This window comes from Megascapheus bottae, chromosome 11 (assembly GCF_031878675.1).
Source record: "Megascapheus bottae isolate mThoBot1 chromosome 11, mThoBot2.hap1, whole genome shotgun sequence".
Taxonomy (NCBI): Eukaryota; Metazoa; Chordata; class Mammalia; order Rodentia; family Geomyidae; genus Megascapheus; species Megascapheus bottae.
Window position 1 is genome coordinate 52358735 of NC_143519.1, and position 22107 is coordinate 52380841.

At 39.8% G+C, this 22107-nt stretch overlaps 1 protein-coding gene across 3 annotated transcripts in view; it reads right to left on the reverse strand.

Moving 5' to 3' along the window:
- The window catches only part of Dclk1 (doublecortin like kinase 1), a 330559-nt gene that overhangs the window by 45988 nt on the left and 262464 nt on the right, over positions 1-22107 (reverse strand). For all 3 annotated transcript variants that reach the window (XM_090342259.1, XM_090342260.1, XM_090342261.1), the window contains exons 8-11: positions 21123-21231; positions 16745-16802; positions 16190-16309; positions 11271-11417 (exon numbers count right to left, since the gene is read on the reverse strand). In XM_090342259.1, coding sequence (XP_090198385.1) covers positions 11271-11417; positions 16190-16309; positions 16745-16802; positions 21123-21231 — 434 coding nt within the window. The remainder of the gene's footprint in view (positions 1-11270; positions 11418-16189; positions 16310-16744; positions 16803-21122; positions 21232-22107) is intronic.

Below are 22107 nucleotides of genomic sequence, written 5' to 3' on the forward strand. Positions count from 1 at the left end.
CATAGCTAAGATTAGAGATATGGGCCTCAGGTGCCTGGATTGAATCTATAGTTTTTTTTCTAGTATTGAAGTTTGAACCCTAGGTCTCCTGCTTACTTAGCTTGCTTGCATTGGCTTGTGCTCTACCTGAACCATGCCTTTGGCCTACCTTGCTGATGGTTATTTTGGATATAGACTCCCATGGAAAGTTTTACTTGGGCTGCCCATGAACATAATCCTCTAGGTCTTAGTCTCCTGAGTAGCTAGGATTAGAGGCATATGCCACCAGCTTCCAGTTTGAATCTATAATTCTCATGCTCATTTTTTAAGTCTCTCTTTAATCATTCACAAAATCACTCCCTCCTCTTATGGTAGTAAATTTTCCTTGAACATAAAGGAGCCCAAGAGACACTTAAAGCAGACAAAATCAAAACAAAATAAAACTAGATACACACACACACACACACACACACACACACACACACACACACACACACACACACACAACCACACACTCCCAAAACATTTCTGCTAAATATTTTCCTAAGGACAGTGATCCATTCACTTGGAATGATATTGTTAAATTAAGGTTTGAAATCAGAAAGGTCTCTTACAAGTTCCCATTCCTCATTTTCAAGTCTTTGGTTGGTACAACTCTCAGAATCAACTCTGCCTTGAATCGTGTCAGCGTCTCCCCTCCTTCTGGCCATTTGCAGAAAGGATATCAGCATCTTGCCACTATACACTTGGACAGCCTGGTTCATTGAGTGGGACTTGTCTGGATGAGGAACTATTGGTTGTATTTAATGCCTCTATAAACCATGACCCACGCATGAAGTGGGAGTATGTTCATTGTCAGTCAAGGCGTGTTCACAATGTGAGACCTCATTTAATGTTCAACCCAGGACATTTAAATACTATCGATGGTCTCCTACATTTTAAACACTGAGGGGTTATTAAAGAAATGAAGACTAGTGCAAATTACCCAGCATATAGTGCTTTCACTGCTTTAACTAAGCAATAAAATTGTGTAATTGTACAACACTAATTGAATGCAGCCACACATAATTGTGGGTTGCCATGTGTATCCTGTTACCATAGACTGTCAATATTTTGTAAGCTACTCTTGTGATCATTGCAGATGGCTATAGTCAGAGAAGTTGTTCTCTAGGGTTTATTATATGGCTATAAAGACATCTCATGGTTTGACAGACTAAATGTGTTAAACGACAGCAATTATGAACAAAGATTCCAATTAAAAGCTGAAGGCCTGTCCTACCAAGAAAAGATATAGCAAAAGGTCAGGGGTATAGATTTGGAGGCATAGTACTCCTTCCTTTCTTTCTTTCTTTCTTTCTTTCTTTCTTTCTTTCTTTCTTTCTTTCTTTCTTTCTTCCCTTCCCCTTCTCCTTCCTTCCTTGCTTCTATCCTGTCTTTCTTTCCTTCTCTTTCCCTTTCCTTCCTTCTGTCTTTCTTTCCTTCTCTCCTTCCTTCCTTCTTTCTTTCCTTCTGTCTTTCTTTCCTTCTTTCTCTCCTTCCTTCCCTCTTTCCTTCCTTTTTTAAAAAAAGTTTTAATTTTGCATCTTTTGTGTTTGTCTGGGGGTTTTGAGGTTGCAGTAACTTGATGAATGGTTTTGTGTATAAGCCGGATTTCCCCTGGATGGGAAATTGAGACCATTTGGAAAAATTATTTGAAAGAATAAAACATTTAATATATAGTCATAAAATGCAGCCGGTGGCCATAAAATAATATGAAAATCCACAGATAACTTGAGCCTGGTCAAATGCTTTCAAGGATTTCCATAATCGAGAACTAAAAGTTGACTAATGTAACAGATGTGTTGGGGAAAACACATAATTCTCAATGTTGCTACAAATTCAAGGGTAGCCCTTTTGAAATGTTGGCTAATGAATCATCAGTAACCATGAATAGCTTTCACAGTTCAGCTTAATGGATACTAAAAATGATTTCACCAAATAGACTTGAACAAAACTAGTGTGAAATTGACAAAGCCATGAAAAAAGGTCAATTTACTCTTTTAACATATAAGTGATCCCTTTAAAAAGACATTGATTTCCTCTAGCTATAATGTAGGGCCTTTTGGATCCTTTCTAAGCTGGGACTTATTTTGTAAAACGGTACTTTATGATCACATACTTGGAATTAGACATCCTGGAAAAAAAATAAACTCTAATGAAAATATTTTATGCCCCAATGTCAAATACTCGTGAAATTAAAAAAATAGAATTATTAAGACGAGAACTTGTCTGGAAGTCAGAAAGCAGTAAATACACAAAGAAGTGATCATATTAAAGGGAAAATAAAATCACTGGAAATTGAAGAAAAATGATGAAGTGAACGGAAACGCCAAGAAATTCGATTCTCATCCTTGATTTGAAATAGTTATGAAGCTATCTATAAAAGGGTTTTGTGCAGCTGCCTGGTGATACTTAAAACACGTCCATTCTGGATTTTGTGAGGAATTGTATCCTTGGACTTTGCCAAAACAATGTGAACTCAATAGCATTACAATTTTTTAAAAAAAATTGCTACAGTATTTGTCACACAAATAATATCTGGTATGTCCCTGCAGGAAACACTGGAAATGACAGATCATCATAAAGCAAAAGGATTTCCCAAACACATAGTCCTGATACCCAGAAATGACCATTGTTCACATGATAGGATATGTATTTCTGAAACTTTTTCTTTCTTGCTCTTCTTTCTCCATTGGAGGGAGCATAAATACATGTAATTATTGTACATGGGTGCTGGACATTCTGTTATTGAGATATACCATAATAATTCTTACAGCAAGGACTGCCACTGTCACTTATTGAACACAGAGGAGGCACCAGGCATATGGAGATGAGAATGCTATGTTCACTGTCCTAGGTGACCCTTACAGCAATCCTGCTCACTAACTGCTCTTACAGACATATTGCAGATGGGAAAATTGAAACTGAGAGAATGGAAGGAAGTTGGCAACGATACACAGCTAATAAGTAGTAGAGTTAGAGTCCATAATTTTACCCAGAATGTGCGTTTGCCATACTATTATTTCTTAAAACTGTCTAATGCCCTGAGGTAAGTTGTTTCAATACGACCTGGGTTTGTTCCATACCAAAAATACAAATACTGAGATGATTCTCTCTCTCTCTCTCTCTCTCTCTCTCTCTCTCTCTCTCTCTCTCTCTCTCTCTCTCTCTCTCTCTCTCTCACACACACACACACACACTTCCCTATATATGGAATCTGATTTCCTCCCTTAAGTTACATTTCTATAAAAGGCTTTCAATGTCTAAATATTGTGCTAAGTTCTGAATGTTATACTCTTTCAATACCTCTGAGATAACCAAGGATCACAAATGCTTACTACAACAAAATGAACATAAACCAGGTACTGGTAACTCATGTCTGTAGTCTTGGCTACTCAAGGTGGCTGAGTTCTGAGAATCAAGGTTCAAAGCCAGTCCAGACAGAAAAGTCCATAAGACCTTTATCCCCAATTAACCAAATACATGATAAAACTAAGGATCCCAAAGTGGAGGTGTGGCTCAAGTGGTGGAGCACAAGCCTTAAGAGAAAAAGCCAAGTGAGAGTGCAAGACCCTGAGTTCAAACCACAGTATCTGTACATACACACACAAAACTGGCACACTATTACACCAAATAATGTGTCAAGAAAATATTGTTTGTCTTTTTGGTTCCTTCAACTTTCATTCAAATTCAGAGAGTAGATTTTATTTTAAAACACAGTTCAATGGTCAGAAATGGATCAATTTCTTTTCTTTTTTTTTTTCTGCCAGTCCTGGGACTTGAATTCAAGGCCTGAGCACTGTCCTTGGGCTTTCTCAAGGCTAGAGCTCTACCACTTGAGACACAGCACCACTTCTGGCTTTTTCTATGTGGTACCAAGGAACTGAACTAGGGTCTTCATGCATGCTAGGCAAACAAAGCCAATATCCCAGTCCTAGATTAGTTTCTTTTTTTCCTTTTCCTTTTCTTTTCTTTCTTTTTTCTTTTTTTTGTTGGTCATGTGGGTTAGACTCTGGGCCTGGGTTCTTCAGCTCAAGGCTACCACCCTACCCCTTGAGCCACAGCACCACTTCTGGTTTTCTCACCCTCTTTAGTGCCTAGTCCTCAGGTCTCAGCCTCCTGAGTAGCTAAGATTACAGGTGTGAGCCACCATGCCTGGCTTGGATCAGTTTCTTCTTGGACACCTCTATTAATAACTTATATGGGATAATGACCGTTCACTTAGCAACTTTTTCTCTTAAATTAACCCTAAATCTCTGACCTATTAATGTCTGCAGAAATAACCCAGGTTATTTCTGCAATGGGTAATGTGCAGTTAGAAGACAAATGACCTCTTGATGTGACACTTTCTTTCTGAGAAAGAAATTTGAAGGCACATTAATACTTTAATACTTTTTTTCTGTCATGGGGGTGAACTCAGGGCTTGGGTACTGTCCTTGAACTTTTTTTGCTTAAGGTTAGTGCTTCTACCACTTTGAGTTACAGCTCTACTTCTAGTTTCGGAGTGATCAACGGGAAATACGAGACTCATGGAATTTCCTGCCTGGCTGACTTTGAACTGCGATCATCAGATCTCAGTTTCCTGAGCCACACATGAATCCACTTAAGCCTTATCACACTGAGTCCCATGGTCATACCAAGACCTTCAGTTTCTCATTGTCATTTCCCTATAGTCAGGCCAAGTCTTGACTACTTTTCTGTAGTCATCAATAAAACCGCTATGTGCAACCCACTTGTTTTGTTGGTATTTATAATGAGGACTTACTAATTTCACCAGACCAATTTTAGACCTTCATAAAGCTCTCTTTGATCCTCACTGGCTGGACCTTTGAGTCTCAGGCAATGCTGATGCAGAGTAAGGCTAATCATGTCAGAGCTGGCTCTCTTCCCTTAGGCAACCCCAGTCTACTCATTAGCACATTGTAATGGAGCATGTTCTCTATATTGTTTGACTTTCTTCTGTGTTAGCTGGAGGTTCTGGATACATAGAAGGTATTAGAAAAGAAAAGCTATCCATACTGAGCAAATGCAGAACTTTTATCTTGTCACAAGTCTACAAACAATGCATAGACCACCAGTTACACAGAACTTACATTGTGTATTTAGTGTCACAATCAACTAGAGACAATATAAGGTATTTATACACACACATGCATGTACACCTGTATGTACACATACACATGTACAAAAGATGTGTATATACACTTGTTGTATATATGTATTGTGTATATGTATATGTGTATAGACATGTATCTATATAAGATGTACATATGAGGAACAGTGGAGGTTATATGCAAATATTGCACTCCACACTTGGACCTAGAGCAGTGCAGGATTGGGTAACTCCACAGGAAATTCTGGATGGATCCTATGTGGATCCTGAGGAATTATTACAGAAAGGGTTGAATACAAATCTCCCTAGATGTGGTTTTGTCCTCATTCTCAGGTGCACACTTGGTCTATCAATGCTAGTGACCCCGTTACTCATGCATTTATTTTGGGACTAAGTCTTTGGTTGAAAGCAGAAGTAAATCCATTACCTTGTGCACTTAGAGGTGTCATGAATGGAAATGAGTAAGACTTAGGACACAGAGACATGGACAGTTACACCTTGGAGTAAGTAATAGATGGCTGCTTAGCATTCACTGAACATGACAAGGAACTTGAGCTAGACATGTCTTTTAGTGGGAGGCACAAATCCTTCACAGAGAGTTTCTAAAGGAAAATTTCTAAATACAGCAAGCAGAGTTTCTTTTCCTTCCTTCCTTCCTTCCTTCCTTCCTTCCTTCCTTCCTTCCTTCCTTCCTTCCTTCCTTCCTTCTTTCCTTTCTTCTTCCCTCCCTCCCTCCCTTATTTTCTTTCTTTGCTTCAGTTTGTGAGTCAGACTCAAACTTGTACCTCTCATTTTCTCTCACTGGTAAAAGTTCTACCAACTGCGCCAGGACTTCAACCCATCCAAGCTGAGTCTCTAAGAAACTGTTGTTTCCTGGAAGAGTTTGGGAGGTAAAAGGTTTCAAGCATATGGTTGTAAACTTAAAGATAATGACTATGTTTACTTCTAGAACCTAATAAAAATATGGATGTATATTATTATTATTATTATTATTTTTAGCAAAGATTGAGTTTTATAAGGAAGTGAATGTAGGTTTGGAAAGGACTTGTCCAATTCACTGGAAGAAATACAAGTTGCTGCCAAGGGATTTTTGCCATCTAGTGGTAACTATGGGAAATTGCAAGTGTTTAATTGATTTAAAAAACAACAGAAGAATGTGACCTAGGTGTATGAAAATAGAATAAAAAAGCCCATTAAAAACTTAATATAAAAAATGGAGGGTAAGAAAGAGTAACAAAGGGGCAAATATGATCAAAGTGTATTACATGCATGTATGGAAATATTAGAAATATCATAGTGAAATGCTACAAAATGAGAGAAAAAGATACTAGTGCTAATGTCCACATCAATTTCCTGAAAATACCAATTCCCACCAATCTCAGATGATATATTTAAACAATTGGAGAATGAGAATACATACTTATCATAAATACCTTATAGACTCATCTTCATATAGCTGAATCACAAAATAAAGGAAAGAAATTTCTACTATGTATCACATTGCAATATCTCAGAATTTCACCGATAATCTATTCAATGTCATATATTTCTACTTTTATGACAATTTTCTGGGATCAGGCCAGGAGTGTGGCCTAGAGGTAGCGTGCTTGCCTAACATGCACAAAACCCTGGGTTCAATTCCTCAATACTACATACACCGAAAAAGCCAGAAGTGTGCTGTGGTTCAAGTGGTAGAGCAATAGCCTTTTGCTCAAGGACAGTATTCAGGCCTTGAGTTCAAGCCCCACAGTTAGCAGAAAAGTCTGGGATCATGATAAATTTGCCTAAAAAATAAAGTGACTTATTACAAAAGACGAGAATATGTTTTGATATGCACACACACATACACACACAGTGTCACAATTGCATCTGGTGATCCACTGTCCCTACTGAGTGAGATTTTTATTGGCACCTGTGTGACTTCTCCATGTGATGAATGAGTTGAGAAAGGGCATAGACTCCTTTCATCTACTCTGTCCTCTGTTGTATGAGAAGTGTCACTCCCATTCACTTGTGCCCATCTCATCCGATCCATCATCTACTTGTTATTCATCCATATGATTATTATGCACCAGAATTGATAACAAACAAATGACAAAACATAAAAATCATAGCTATGATCACTTTGGAGGAAAAATTTTAGCAATGATACAATCATAAAGAGGAGACTTTATTAAACCAGTTCCGAGTTTTCACCTAAAATATATCTGGAAACATCCAGATTTTCTTATTGCAAAACCGTGACCTGACAAAACAAGTAGAATTAAATACTCATATGATCAATATCAAACTCTGAAGCTAAGATACATTTTAATGTACTGTAAGAATTAAACAAAAATGTTAAGCTTTGTGCCATTAGTGCTAGATACAATAAATACTAAGCATGTAACTTGCAAAAGTCTTGCTATTAGTATTACAGTTCAAAGGAGTTTATGAAGACTGTAATAGACCAGTAGGTAAAATGCTCAGTGTGGCCTTTTTACTGGTTTGGTAATTTTCCCTGTGTTAATAAGCAAATCACTTCAAAGCTGTTATATTTGCTTACGAATGGAGCTTTTCTGGGGGGGGCGGTCATGGGACTTGAAGTCAGGGCTGTCCCTGAGCTCTTCAGCTCAAGGCTATTGCCCTACCCCTTGAGCCACAACGCTACTTCCAGTTTTCTAATGGTTACTTGGAGATAAAAGTCGCCAGGATGGCTTTGAACCCCATCCTCAGATCTCAGCCTCCTGAGTAGCTAGGCTTACAGGCGTGAGTCACCACACCTCGCAGGAATAGAACTTTTCAAAAATAATTTATAGTGTTCCATTCATCAGATCCATACATAAGTGGACAATAAAAGTTTAAAAGGAATGTCGAGAAAATATGAAAAACAATTTTCACTATATATAATGATATTGTAATCTTTTTCTGAGTCAAGGGCTTGGACACACTTCCTCACATTCTCACTCAGTTGATGGTTGGCACACTGTCTTTTGAGTCATGCTTCCAGTGTGGCCTTTTGCTACTTAATTGGAGATGGAGTCTTGGGAACTTTTTTTGCCTTGGCTGTTGTTGCATCATGGTTTTCTGATTTCTGCTTCCTGAGTAGCCAGGATTACAGGAGTGAGCCCCTGGTGCCTGACTTATATATAATATTATAATAAAGCACTTTCACTTTTGAGGAATCATGCAAAAGGGAAATAAAAGAGAACTAATAATTATGTGTCTCTTTGTCATTATAAAATCTCCTTAAAAGAGGCTAGAAGGAGTTAAATACTTGGCTCAAAGTCATGAGACTAGCCAATAGAAGTGCTTGATTTTAAACATTCTTCCATCTGATTATAAGTATTGGGCATATGTGAGGTGCCTTGAGACACTTATCTCCATTAGCTGCCCTCTCTACTCCTCCAAAAAAGCTAGAAGTAGAGCTGTTGCTAAAGTAGTAGGGCAACCACCTTGGTAGAAAGAACTAAGACAGTATCCATTTTGCCCTGAGCTCAAGTACTCTGTAATAAATAAATGAATAAATAAAGAATGCTACATGCGTACTTCCATGAGTGATTTTCCTTTCATATTTCCCCAGAAAGTTCTGAAATTAACAAAGATCTCATGTGCAATTAGTGATGTCATCCTGATCTTTCTATATATTCTGTTCTTTTATTTATCCAGATTTAGCTATGTGACATTTACCAACCCTGCTCCCAACCCCCAGTGGTAAGAAACCACTATAATGGAGTCTCTTAGATTTTCATGTAGAAAAACCACTATTTTTAGTAATGGCAATTGTTACTGAAGTTGTTCAGATTCTGTAATTGTTCGGATTCTTAAATTAGAACAGCAAGGGAAGGAAGAGTTTTGTTTTTCTTTTTGGCTAATCAAAAGCAAAATATGTTCCTGTGGATATAGTCCTTAAAAGTATCCTACAAATTATTATTTTAGCAAAACAAGGCTGCCATGAATGCATTTCAGGCATTTACAAGAATAAGGCTATAATTAAGCAGCAAATAAACAATGTATGCCTAAAACTGAACTGCAAAGGAAAAACAAGAGGGGAATTAGAACTTTAATTTTCAGTCAGCCATTGGGGTTTTGGAACTTAGAGAAGTTATTAACAAAGGCTCCTTTTGTAAGTCCTATCCTACAAGACAGTCCAACATAATTCAGGATCCAGGAATAATGAATGCAGAGATGAGAGAAAATTGCCCCAGTTTATGAAGGTAGAAGAGAATGTTTAGGCTACTACGGAGACATGGAATTTGAGGTGCAATTAAGTCAGACCTCTGTCATTTGACCTCAGCTGCCTTCATTAGTCAATAGCTTCAAGGTACTGACATAATTGCTACAGATTGTGTACATATTTATTTCTGAATGCCTATCTTTCATTTTGAATGCCAGTTCCTTGAAGTGGTGTGTCTAGTTCCCAAGTTCATGGCCTGTAACAGTTAACCTCCCTTTAACATAATTTGCTATGGACAAGTGGCTTTGCAGTAAGAATTAGGTTGGGATCTTGTCTCTTCTACTGCTCCACTATTACAATGACAAATGAGCCATTTAACTTCTAGCTAGCCAGTTTCCTTCTATGAGAAATAGGAAAATAAATGAATTTACTACAAGGAGAGGGCTGGTGGCTCTGCCTGCAATCCTAGCTCCTCCAAAGGCTGAAAGTTGAGAATCAAGGCTCAAAGCCAGCCTAGGCAGGAGAGTTTATAAAGCTTATTTATTTCCAATGAATCAACAAAAGGCTGGAAGAGGAGCTGTGGCTCAAATGGTATAGGACCAATCTTGACCAAAAAAGTTAAGAGACAGAACCTAGGCCCTGAGTTAAAGCACTTGTACTGGCACCCCCCCACACCCCCATCACATAAGAATTTACCCCATGGTTGAGAGGATTAAAGAAGGCAATAACTGTGAAGCCCTTAGCCCAAGACAGCACAGAGCTGCTCCGCATGGCGGGAGATCTCATTTGCTTCTGTCTCTGTGCTGGGGGCTGAATGGCTCCTTGGCTTTTGCCCTCCTATCACCTGGAGGAGCTGGCTACAATGTGCATCTCTGGCCCTGTCACCAGACCATTTTCTGAAGTGGCGGAGTAGTCTCCAGCATTTTGCATTTTTTTAAAAGACAGCTGGAAGTAATTTCCATGCATGGCATCTTTGGACCACCCTTGGAGAAACACTGTTTTAGAGAAAGAATCTTCAGTTCCTAAACTTCTGGAGAGACCTGAAGTTATCACAGGATGCTCAAGGTGGATCATGGAAGTGAAAAACAGCTGGCAGTTTGATAAAAATTATAACATTTGCATATATAATCTCCCCTGCCTAGCCTCTGTCTTCCTGCCTTTTTATCCTCCTACTGTCCCCTCAGTAACTGAGCTTTGGATTTTCTTTGCTATGTAGCGAACTCTTCCATAGAGATAGAAAAGCTCAAAAGTAAACCAGATATTTGTAAAGTAGGAAAGGATGTCTTTGGTTTTTAAAAATTAGTCTTCATGTTTATTTCCCTCCCCACAACATACCAGGTCTAAAAACCATTATGATTTATTTCTCTTAGGCTTTAGAGCATGTCACTACTATGCAATAAGCTAGCAGACTAAAACATAGTCTCATAGGATGTCTTTTCTTTTCCCAAGCAAAAATTCTTAACAGAAAAGAGATGTGGATTGAAAAAGAAAAATTGCTCCGCTTTGTCCTAGTCTAAGATGGTAACTACAGCCTTAGATATGCTACCTCTCTTGTCACACTTATGTCTGATAATTAGTTACTAATAAGTCATACTGAAAGGCTAGTTTCATAGGAGAGATGGAATCTAGCTGCAAATAAGCTGTTAAGGTGTTGGGAAGGGTTGGGGATGGGGTAGGAACTGGGACTTGAACCTAGAGCCTTGAGTTCTTATTTGCCTAAGGTCAGTGCTCTACCACTTGAACACCTCCACTTCCATCTTTATGCTACTTAAAGGCAGGTAAGAGGCTCTTAGATTTGTCTTCTCAGGATGGCTTTGGACTTCCACCCCTCAGATCCCAGCCTCCCGTGTAGCTAAAATTACAGGGTTCAACTTCCAGCATGCCTGTCTACAAACATATTCTAAGAAGAAAGTAAAAAGGAAACTGTGTATTCGCTCACAAGGGCATAGAACTCAGGATAATGGAAGCTGGCTTTCCTCTTACCAGCAGGTTCTCTGGCTTGATGTCCCGGTGTACAATGTTCAGGCTGTGCAGGTATTTGATGGCGCTGGCCAGATTGTACAGCATCCCACTGGCATCCCGTTCGGTGTATTTGTTAGTGGAAGTAATCGCATCAAAAAGGTCTCCTCCCTGAGAAGAGAAAAGCAGTGTAAGAGCAGCATGTTAGCAGGCGGGCAGACAGGCAGCAGGTTGAGGGGACTGAGAGACTGTGAAGGAAATGAAGAATGGATAGGAATCTTTGGGTTGCTGAGGGACTTCCCTGCCTCTACCTCTGCCTCTCAAAGGTTCGAGGAAGAGTTCTCTCTTCATTACGAGTCAGTCTTCCTTCTACTTGAGCTAAATGGAAAACTTCAGCAGGCTAAGCACTCTCCAGTGACAGATCCATGGTCAGCTCCACAGCCCCCTGGTAAGGGAAGGTGCAGGTAGACTTTGAGTCTCCAGATCAGAGGTCTAATGACATGTGGGTGTCCTGGTGGCATGTGCTCCCAGCATACACCAACTGCCAGACTGATCACTCACCCTCCTCCAGGGACAAGCAGGTAATTCTGTAAATTGTGCCCTTAACAAAATGTTCCTCTGCCTCTGAAATTATTAACACACGCACATGTGCATGCTCCTTTTGAGTCTCTAGATTTAGCTCTGTCAGAGTGGGTGTAAGGTTTTCTTTTTTCTTTTCCTCTTTCTCTTTAATGTGCTTCTTTGTAAGGATCACAGAAAAAAAAAGAACCAGAAATGACTAGACGAGGGAGAGAGAGAGAAAAGGAGGGAGAGAGGGTGGAGAAATTTCAAAGAAAATTTTCTAGAACTATTATTCATTGGCACTTTTGCTTCCCTTGCTAATTTATTGCTACTTGGTGAAACAATGTAATTTTAAGGTCCATTTTAAATTCCATCTATTTGAAGCCCTTTCAGAGAATTGGGGTCTGATTTACAGAAGATGTTTGCAACTTCTTACACCCAGCAAAACCAGAGAGCCCAGAGCCCCAAATGCTTCCATCTGTTACTTAATGTGATAAAAGACTTGTTTCTTCTTTTCAAAATAGCAAAAGCAAAATATAGCCCCAGTAGGCGGACTATTTCAGATCTCAACATCTGGTCTGGCCTCTCAGTACCTTCACTGGTCTGGAAACTTCTCTCATTGACCAGTAAATAGAAGCAGTATTCAAACTAGACAATACTTTTTTTCCCCCTAAATAGATCTCTCCCAATGCCCTGCTTCTCTCGAACTACACAGAAGATTGCAGGTTGTCTCTGAGCACAGTGAGGACATGGGATAGTCGTTGTGAACTTTGTGAACCACATTTCCAGGGATACACATGGCTGGACATGAGAGTCTATAAAGACTCCAAGATGATCCACGTCTAAGCATCTTGTCAACTCTTTTCCTCTTCCTCCCTAACAAAAGCAGGCAGCAAAATCTTTTAGGTAGCATTTCTCATACTCATCCTTCTGGACCCTCTCACACCTAATTATTCTGAGTGGAAGACGTTGCTGTATCATCTGGGTTTGCAGTCCTGTGGTTACTTGGCTGCACCTCTCCCATTCCAGGCTCTTCCTGCCAAGAGCCCTGCTTTCCGACATCCTTCGCCACCCTGAGGCACTATTTTCTTTCTTCAGGATCTCACCACTCCTTTCCCGTATCCCAAGAAAAAGGAGGTCGGGCCTCTGCCTGCAAGCAGTCCTTTCAAATTAGTCTATTTCTTCTCTTTATACTTTCCATACAAGATTCCTTCTCTGGCCGGGGTGTTTCCAAGAAGGATGAACCCCAGACTTGTTCTCCTCAGCCCCAAACCCCTTCTTAGAATGTCCCTTCCACTTGCCCCTGACTTTTTGTTGTTGTACCAACTCCTGGAGCCATCTGAGGCCTCAGGAAGGGACACCACCTCTACCCCATCTGCCCTTCTCTGAACGCAGGAGCATTCTGTATACGCAGTGGAAGGTGTCTGAAGACCCGGTTCTAGCAATTAGGAAATGCCCACTTTAAAACTGCCACTTGACTCTTTCCCAGAATAGTTGTCCCATAGCTTCAGGTAGTCCTTGTCAACCCACTGGACCATTCCAGTTTGGAGAATGGCCCTACAGAAATTGCTTCGGGGATATCTTTAGGAGGGCATTTATGTCCAGAATGGGGCTGAACTCATAGGCCAGACCTTCGCAGGAAGCTGCCAGGCTCAGCTCAAGGAAGCCCTGGCTTAGACCACACCTAGAGGTTTGGTCTATGGGCCCAGCGGAGGAATTCTAATGTCGCATTACTGGGACTCTCACCCTGAGAGGGTATCTTGGTTGTGCAGACAAAAATCACAAAGGCCATTAAGTATAACAAAGATCCTACTTCAGTCATCTGACTAATATGATTTGCCACAGAGATGAAGCTCTCTCATAAAATGTCTCCTCAGGACTTGAGCCTTTGCCGCTTTTTGCTTCTTATCTACAAATTGCAGCTGCACCAAAAATCAGTCAATGGAAGAGAGCTGATGAATAAATATGGAGGTTTAATCCGTTTTCCCCATCACAGAGAGGGGTAATAGGAATGGATCAAACCTTTTGGTTTAGAGAGTAATATTATGGGCTGGGAGCATGTCCTAGTAGTAGAGTGCTAGTACCCCATATAGAAAAGCCAGAAGTGGTGCTGTGGCTCAAGTGGTAGAGCACTAGCCTTAAGGAAAGCCCAAGGACAGCGCTCAGGCCCTGAGTTCAAGCCCTAGGACTGGCAAGAAAAGGAGTAATATTATGAAAATAGAATATCTTTGATGCTAAAGGAAGTGTAATTGGATAGGTTGGCTAGAGGAGTAATTTGATACTACAATATCAATATGGAAATCAAAATAATCAAATAAATCTTTGTTCATTAGAACAACAGTTTAATATTTTTTGTGCGTGTGCGCTATGGGGCTTGAACTCGGGGCCTGGTAGCTGTCCCTGAGCTCTTCAGTTCAAGGCTTCTGCCCTATCCTTGAGCCAAGCCCCACTTCCTGTTCTCTAGAGGTTAATTGGAGATAAGAGTCTCTGGTCCTTTTGTGCCTGGGCATGGCTTTGATCCTTGATCCTCAGATCTCAGCCTCTGAGTAGCTAGCCACCATGCCTTGCTAACAGTTTCATATTTTTACCTTAAAAAACGTCATCCTCAGCTGGGTGCGGTGGCTCATATCTGTAATTCTAGCTATTCAGTGGCCTGAGAGTTGAGGACTGCTGTTCAAAGCCAGCCCTGGCACTGGAAGACTGTGAGAGTCTTATCTCCAATTAACCACTAGAAAACCAGAAGTGGTGCTGTGGCTCAAGGGGTAGGGCAGTAGCCTTGAGCTAAAGAGCTCAGGGGCAGTGCCAGGCCCAGAGTCCAAGCCCCATGACTGACAAAAAAAAAAGTCATTCTCAGCCTCAAACATGCCTAAAATCTTGGTTACTATGCCACACCCCTCTGTAAAGAGCAAGTCATAACTTGAAATAGGAAACAAAGGAGCAAAAAACCTCATAAATAACCATTAACTTTAAAAAAATGCAATGAGCCACTGAAATGTCCTAAGATTTTAATCCTGCCTACTTGGGGATTCACAGTCTGAGGTCAGCCCAGGCAAAAAGTTTGAGAGATTCCATCTCAACCAGTGGCTGAGATTCCATCTCAACCATACAATAGTGTATACCCGCTATCTCTAGAGACAGGAGGAAATGCTTTCATAGAGAGATCATAGCCTAGCTTTAGCCCAGGAACAAAGTGAGACCCAACCTCAAAAATAACCAATGCACAAAAGGGCTGGAGGTGTGTCTAGTAAGCTCAAGATATGAGAAACTGTATTCAACATACAGTAGCACCCAAACCAAAGCAGCATATTTTCAGTAAAGCATCTCTGAATAATAATAGCTTTAGGCTTTCTTTAAAAAAAACAGGTTGAATATCTTTCTACATAGTGACAAATTGGTTTACTTAATGTGTTCCCTGTCTTAAACCTTAGGAAAAAGAAAGAAAGAAAATCCCACAGTCCAGTCACCAGCTTGGGTGTAGGATTTAAGCACAGTTCTTAGAGCCTATGACTCTGACTGCTAGTGCACAATTAATGCAGGAGTTAGTGCAAGTAATTTATGACTAACATAGAAAGCATCCAAGCCTTCAGTTTGCTTTAGCCTACTAGAAAAAGCTTTGAGAAAAAGATAACCTTACACAATGAAGCATGTCAAATCTAAAAGCTTCGAATTACTACAAATTTCAATATGTTTCAATCTTCCACTCACATTGAGCTATTGCCAACACCTGACTATCCATTTATCTAATGCTGTCCAAGAATAAAGATGTAATTACAAGGGACAAAGTGGCAGTACAACATCCACTGAAAGGGAGTAGACTGCTTACATTATTTTTTTTAGGAATTTACCATTTCTTTAGGACTGTACTATTATATTAGGTTGGTGTCTAAAAATTCAAAACTTGTTCTTGCAAAATAGTTGATGCCTTTGGGTGGAATTCAAAGAAAACTGAATATTCTCCCATATCAATTAATGGCAAAGATCATATTCTGATCTAATGATTTCTGCCTCATACCAGCTGGTGGAAGCAATTCATTTTCCTTTGCAAAACAACTCTATGAATTAAGTACTGCTATTATGCTCACTTTACACATGAGGAAACTGAGGCCTAAGGAATTATAGTGCTATTTGGGGCAAGGCTGGGACCAGTGCCCTGGGCAGAATAATGCTATCATTCATAGTCTTTTTTTCCCCTTCTTCCCAGGATAGAACACAAGGCCTTGCACATGGTAAGCCCGGGCATGGCTTTGAACCTCATGAACTCTTCCCATTAGTATCTTTAGTCACTGTACCAAATCACGGAAATGAGGGTAAGGAAGTAGCTCTATTATAGGGGAAGGTGGAGTGCCTTACACAGAAGTTCCTTGCATTTGTCAAATACACACCTTTACTAATTCCATGACAAGGTAGAGCTCCGTTGGCACATCCATCTCCTCAATCAGAAGCACAATATTGGGATGCTTCACTCTTCTTAAAATTGACACCTCGTTCTGGATCATGTGCTCCTGTGCAAGGAAACCGTTGTCTTAATCAACATACACAAAACACACTAGCACTTCACTTGACAGTACAGCAATAATGCTTGAGGATCAAGGCAGATATATTTCGGGAAAGTGTAATGATATTTGGGGAGCTTAGATTTTTCAGAAGGTAATTAAACTTGGGATCTACCATAACAACTACAAGTTCCTACACAAGAGTGAAATGAAACTTAGATTTTAGAAGTAATGGATGATTATAAAGCACACAAAGAGAAGGAATGTAAGTAACATGCAATCATTCCAAGTAACTTTTATTCTAGAATTATTTACAGTTCTATTCTAGTAAGTATCAGTCTGCTTCACAAAAAATGCAACTGCAAGCTTGTGTTCCTTTGGGAGTTAATCTCTTTCTTTCTACCCTCCAAACACTACATTCATAAGAATAAACTTTATACATACTTTGCCTCGACATTTACTTTTCTTGATAATTTTCAGAGCATACTCTCTAGCAGTTGACCTGCAAAAACAAAGATGGGACAAATAACCATTAACTTCAGATCAGCTGAATTATTTTCTTATGCTTTAATATCTTACCCCATCAATATCTTGTGATGTCTCATTCCTTTTTTAAAGAAACATACAAACATTTATAAGCATCAACTTTATTTTACCAGTCCTGGGGTTTGAACTCAGAGCCTGGGCACTGTCCTTGGGATTTCTCAAGGCCAGTCCTTTACCACTTGAGCCACAACACCACTTCCAGCTTTTCCTATATATATATATAGTACTGAGGAATCAAGCCTCAGTGCATGATAGGGCACTCAAAGCCTCAGGGCTTTGTGCATGATAGGTGAGCACTCTACCACACTCCCAGCCCCAGCATCAACTTTATAATACTTTATTGATTGACAAAACTCAAGAATAGCTTATGTAGCTAGATCTTGAGCTGTTTAGGTTGCTACCTTTTAAATAAGCATCCCACCATTACCATTGCTTTCCTGCACAAGTTGATGGTCCTGACCTCTCAGCCCCTCTCCTCTTCTGCTTGCCTAAAGCTGAAGGGAAGATGAAAGCAACTCTGGGTAGAGTGTCACCAGGGATTACTGGAAAAGAACCTTACTATTTCCAACCTCATCCCTAATACATTCAAACAATTCATTCCATTGACCCACATTTCATATTGGACAAGGAGCCCCCCAGAGGACCACTAATATTCATATCACTTGAGGGCAGATCTACAAAGCCAGAATAAAACCTTTAATTACTAGAAGTACCTGTCTTTAGGAAAGTAGTTGATTTTCAGAATGAATCCCCAAACACAGGCTAGGACTAAATGAAAACCATAAGGATAAAACTGTAAGCACTAACTTCAAGGAAGAACACTTGGCAAGAAAGAAAACTTAGAATAATGTCTTTGTTTCCCTTCTTATCCTGAGGACTTCTATGCCTGTGAAACTATTCAGCAGGTGGTGATATGCTAAAGGTAATGGACTGCCTGTTTTTTTGCATTGGTATCTAGGGCTTGAACTGAGGGCCTGAGCACTTATTTATTCATGCTAGAGCTCTACCACTTGAGACACAGCTGTCCTTTGTAGCTAAGATTTAAATATGCCAGAATACCCAGAACGACCTGAGCTCCTCCTGATAGCTCCACACTTTGTTGAGTTGGGGGTGGCACTTACTGAGTGAAGGGACTAGAAGACCAACCCTCAAAAGATAGAGCCTCATCAACAGCAATCTTTATTCACAAAATAATCATCACCCTGCCTGACTCCTCCTCTATGAGGAGGTCGCCGAGGACAGCAGACAACGGGAACTCTCAGCCAACACCTCCATGACCAAAGTTCTTTCAGATTTGTCTAAGGGCTTCATGGCACTCAAGGACTTCAGGCCAAAAAGAACAAAGAGCACCAATCAGCAAGTCCAAAGATATCTACAATGATAACACCCGATTCATCTCTCCATCCTGTTTCAAGGGAATTTCCTCCAAACTCTGGGGACATGATTCTTGAAGATGGTAGAGATTGTCTGTCTCTGGTGAGTCTCAGTCTTTTCTACACAGGTTATAGTGCTTACTAGATTGTAGAACCAACAATTCTATTGTAGCATTCTTCAAACGTATAGTTGGAATAGCAAGAGAGGGGAGCAATAATACCTGAGATTTTTATACAGTCAGAGGTGGAAGACACTTCCAGCAAGCTCTTTACTGGTGCTCTGACCACTTATAAGAGTTTTCTATCTCTATGAGTTTGCCTTAGTGGACTCAAAATATACACAAAAGCAATTCACAATAGGACTTGTCTCTTGAACTGAAGTTACTGCCTTCCCTTCACAGGCCTTAGGAGCACCACAGAGCACTTGAACAATTCCTCCTAGGACATGGGAAGAAATCTCTGTGGACCAAGGTATGCATTTGCAAAAGTCTATGCTGGCATGGTGTCAGAGAAGGGCAGAGCTGATGACTGTTCTTGTGTCCACTGTAGTAGAAAAACCTTTCCCACAACAGTATATTGTAATCAAGAGGACACATACTTGCCCTTTTTTTAAAAAAAAAACATATTCATTCCTCAAAATATGGTGAAATATACCCCCGAGCAAGCTGTGCCATTCACAACATTCTTAGCTTGCTTTTATATTCCTGGACCTCTGGAAAATATTAAAAGAATGTTTCATGATACCTCCGGGGAGAGAGGGTCCACGCCATATGTCCGTGTTCAGCAGGAATCAAATGCTAACACTTTTGAGGCAATCTGGCATTTAGACTGAAGTTTCATACAGTAAGACCCAAGATGGGAACTCATGTAAAATGAATGCAATCCAAGTTAAAAAGGGACAAACATGAATTAATTCTGGATGGAAAAATGAAAAATCTCTAGTAGGAGACTGGAATTATTAGACTGAAATGACCAGATAGAAGAAATGGGCCATGGTCACTGTGTTAACCTAATAGATGATGAGCCCTGGTAAATGACCAGATACCCCACAGAGAAAAGCTGTGCAATCTGCTAAAAACAGAATCCTCCGCTACAGCAGGAAGTATGTGTAATAGGGCTAGGTTTACTATTGGTAAAAATATCATCTGGATATAAATTATATACATGTGTGCATATATGTATATGCATGTACATATGGATAAACATACATGTACATATGTGTATGTATATATATCCATCCACCCATCCATCATCCCAGATCATTTCTGTCTTATCTGTCCAAGACCTAATGGGATACATGTGCTTTGGCTCAGCTAAATTTCTTATTAGAACCTTGAGAAGTTCTAGTTAGAAGCAGTGGAGACAAGAGGCTAAAAGTGTAAGTTTGGAGGCAAAGCTCTGATCTAAGCATTTACGAGCCTTGTGACCTTAGGCATTTCACCTCTCACCTCCCATCTTTCTTTCTGAACTGGGATGGTAACACTGACATTACAGGATTACAATGATCTGGAAACAAGACATCATGATGCCTAAGTTCACAATGCTCCTAAGTGCGTAGATCAGAGCCTTGCCAATGGTTTATATTCAATAAATTCCCATTTATTTATGCTCTTGTTTGAGGAGGTGTGAAGCCTATGATAATAATGGGACTTTTTTTTGGAGTTTGGTGATATACTCTATGAGTGAATGTGAAAAACGGGGGAAAGGTGATTATGCAGTGTCACCGGTGGCCTGTCCTCATGGAGAAGGGTTGCTGTGACTGTTGAGGTAGAGTGGAGCACAAAATTTGGTAAGAGATTAGCTTAATGAAGGCTCTGCTCCCTCAATTGGGGAAGGGAAATGTCTTCTGACACATAGCCAGGGTGGCAGGAAAATGTAGTAGATTCTGGCCAAATTAAGAACCCTTCCCCTATCTGATAGACCTGTAGCCATATTGGCTTCAATTTGTACTTTCTAATGAAAACGAAAGACTGGCTCTTCTAGGCTAACATTTCCTTGTGTGTCTCCTGGCCTGAGATATGGTTAGGAATGTCCAGCTCCATTGGAAGCAGAGAAGGGTGATAGGGATGCATGGATATGCCAGGTCCACTCACACAAAGCCAGAGGGCATATTCTTGCAGTGAGTCAGGGAAGTGCCCCTTGATTTCAATACTCATCTATCTCTGAGAAGAAGCTGTGGCTGGCCTGGTCCCTTAAAGCAAGAAGCTGCTTCAAAAGAGAATTTCAAATTGGACACTGAGCTGAAGTCCTGAGGTTGCCTTAGTCTAGGTTTAAACTTTATTGTCACATCTCAATCCACAAGTTACCACCCATAATTAGTTATCAAGAACACAGGGATAAGCCATTCTCTTTCAACCCTTCCCTCTGGCTCACAGACTGCCTTTAGTCTTAACCTCTAATTGAGTGATCACACATTAATGGATCAAATACTGATTTTGTTGGAGTCAGCACATATACTTTTTAAAGCCTTTCAAGGTAATTGTTATCTATGATTTTAGGGTAGAGATCAAACATTACACAAGACTTTTCTGGTCGCTACAAAACATTCCTCTAAAATTATGGGGGAAATTACTCAATAAGACTTTTCTAATAAACACACAAACTTACCTCAACAGCTGGCAATGTTTCACCAAGTAGGATGCAAATGAAACAAAGTAAAACAACAAAACAAACTCCCAAGTCCTAATTTAATAGATCTTGCCCAGGAATCACTTCATTTTTCAAGTCTATTGCAAAATGGTATTTCTTTAAAGATTATTTTTTCTTTTTGCATCTGGGATAGAAACATTAACTTATTCCCTATGTGTCACAGATTGCAAATAGAAACACTACCTTGGATAACATAATGCCAAATGTTTCCATGTTTCCTTTTTAAAGTTCCAAACAAATTATATCCTTCTCACCTCTCTACACATTCCTTGACAACAGCAAAATTTCCATCTCCTATTGTCCTCCCGACTTTATATCGTTCTGTTATCGTGGCTGGAATCTGGAAGCCTTCCTCAGACACTTCTGGAAGAATCATGAATATATTTTTATTGGTAGAAAAGGGGGCACAGATGTTGCACCAGGAGACATTCAGAAGTATCCCCTAATAGACTGGAACTGATTTAGAATCAATGTATCATTTTCTGTATGTGACGCAATTGCATTCTCTCCCTTGAAGGCCTTGAATATACTCAACAGTTTTTGCTACGACAAATGATAAACTAAAAGGAAGCATATGAAATCCATCTCCATTTATATAAATACAATCAGGTTTTTTTCCCCCTGCAATAGGGATTTGAAGGAGAAAGCTTCATTTTTTTCCCTCCTTATTTCATGCTAATTTGATTAATCCCATTTACTGAATAACCACTGTGAAAAGAGGAATGCCATACATATGCATGGTGCAGGAGAAAATAATAATAGTTCTTAATGGAACTCTGGCTCCTTGACATTGTTCAAGCATGAAAAATACTTGCTGTTTGTACACTTTACTACCTCCTGAAATGGAGACCTCTGTGAAATTCCTTATGAACTAAGCATAGATCACCACACCTCTCCAGTTGGACTGAGCAGATTCTAGACAAATAGTCTTACTACCAACCTGCAGAGCAGATGTTGAGTTAAAATTGCACTGTCTATTAATATGTCTTTGAACAGAACAATTTTGTACTTTTCAATTATGTTAGTGCCACTAACACTACACATATTCCACCCTCTGAAAATGCATTTTCAAATATTTTACAAATGCCTAATAATGTTTTAAATATCCCAGGCCATAAAACTAAATAAGCCATGCTTAGGTCACATAAATATGCTGGATAACCTTTAACATGTTAGGGGTATAAAAAGCCTTTTATAGCTAGGCTCTAAAATTCACACGCTTTAAAGTTATAAATCCTC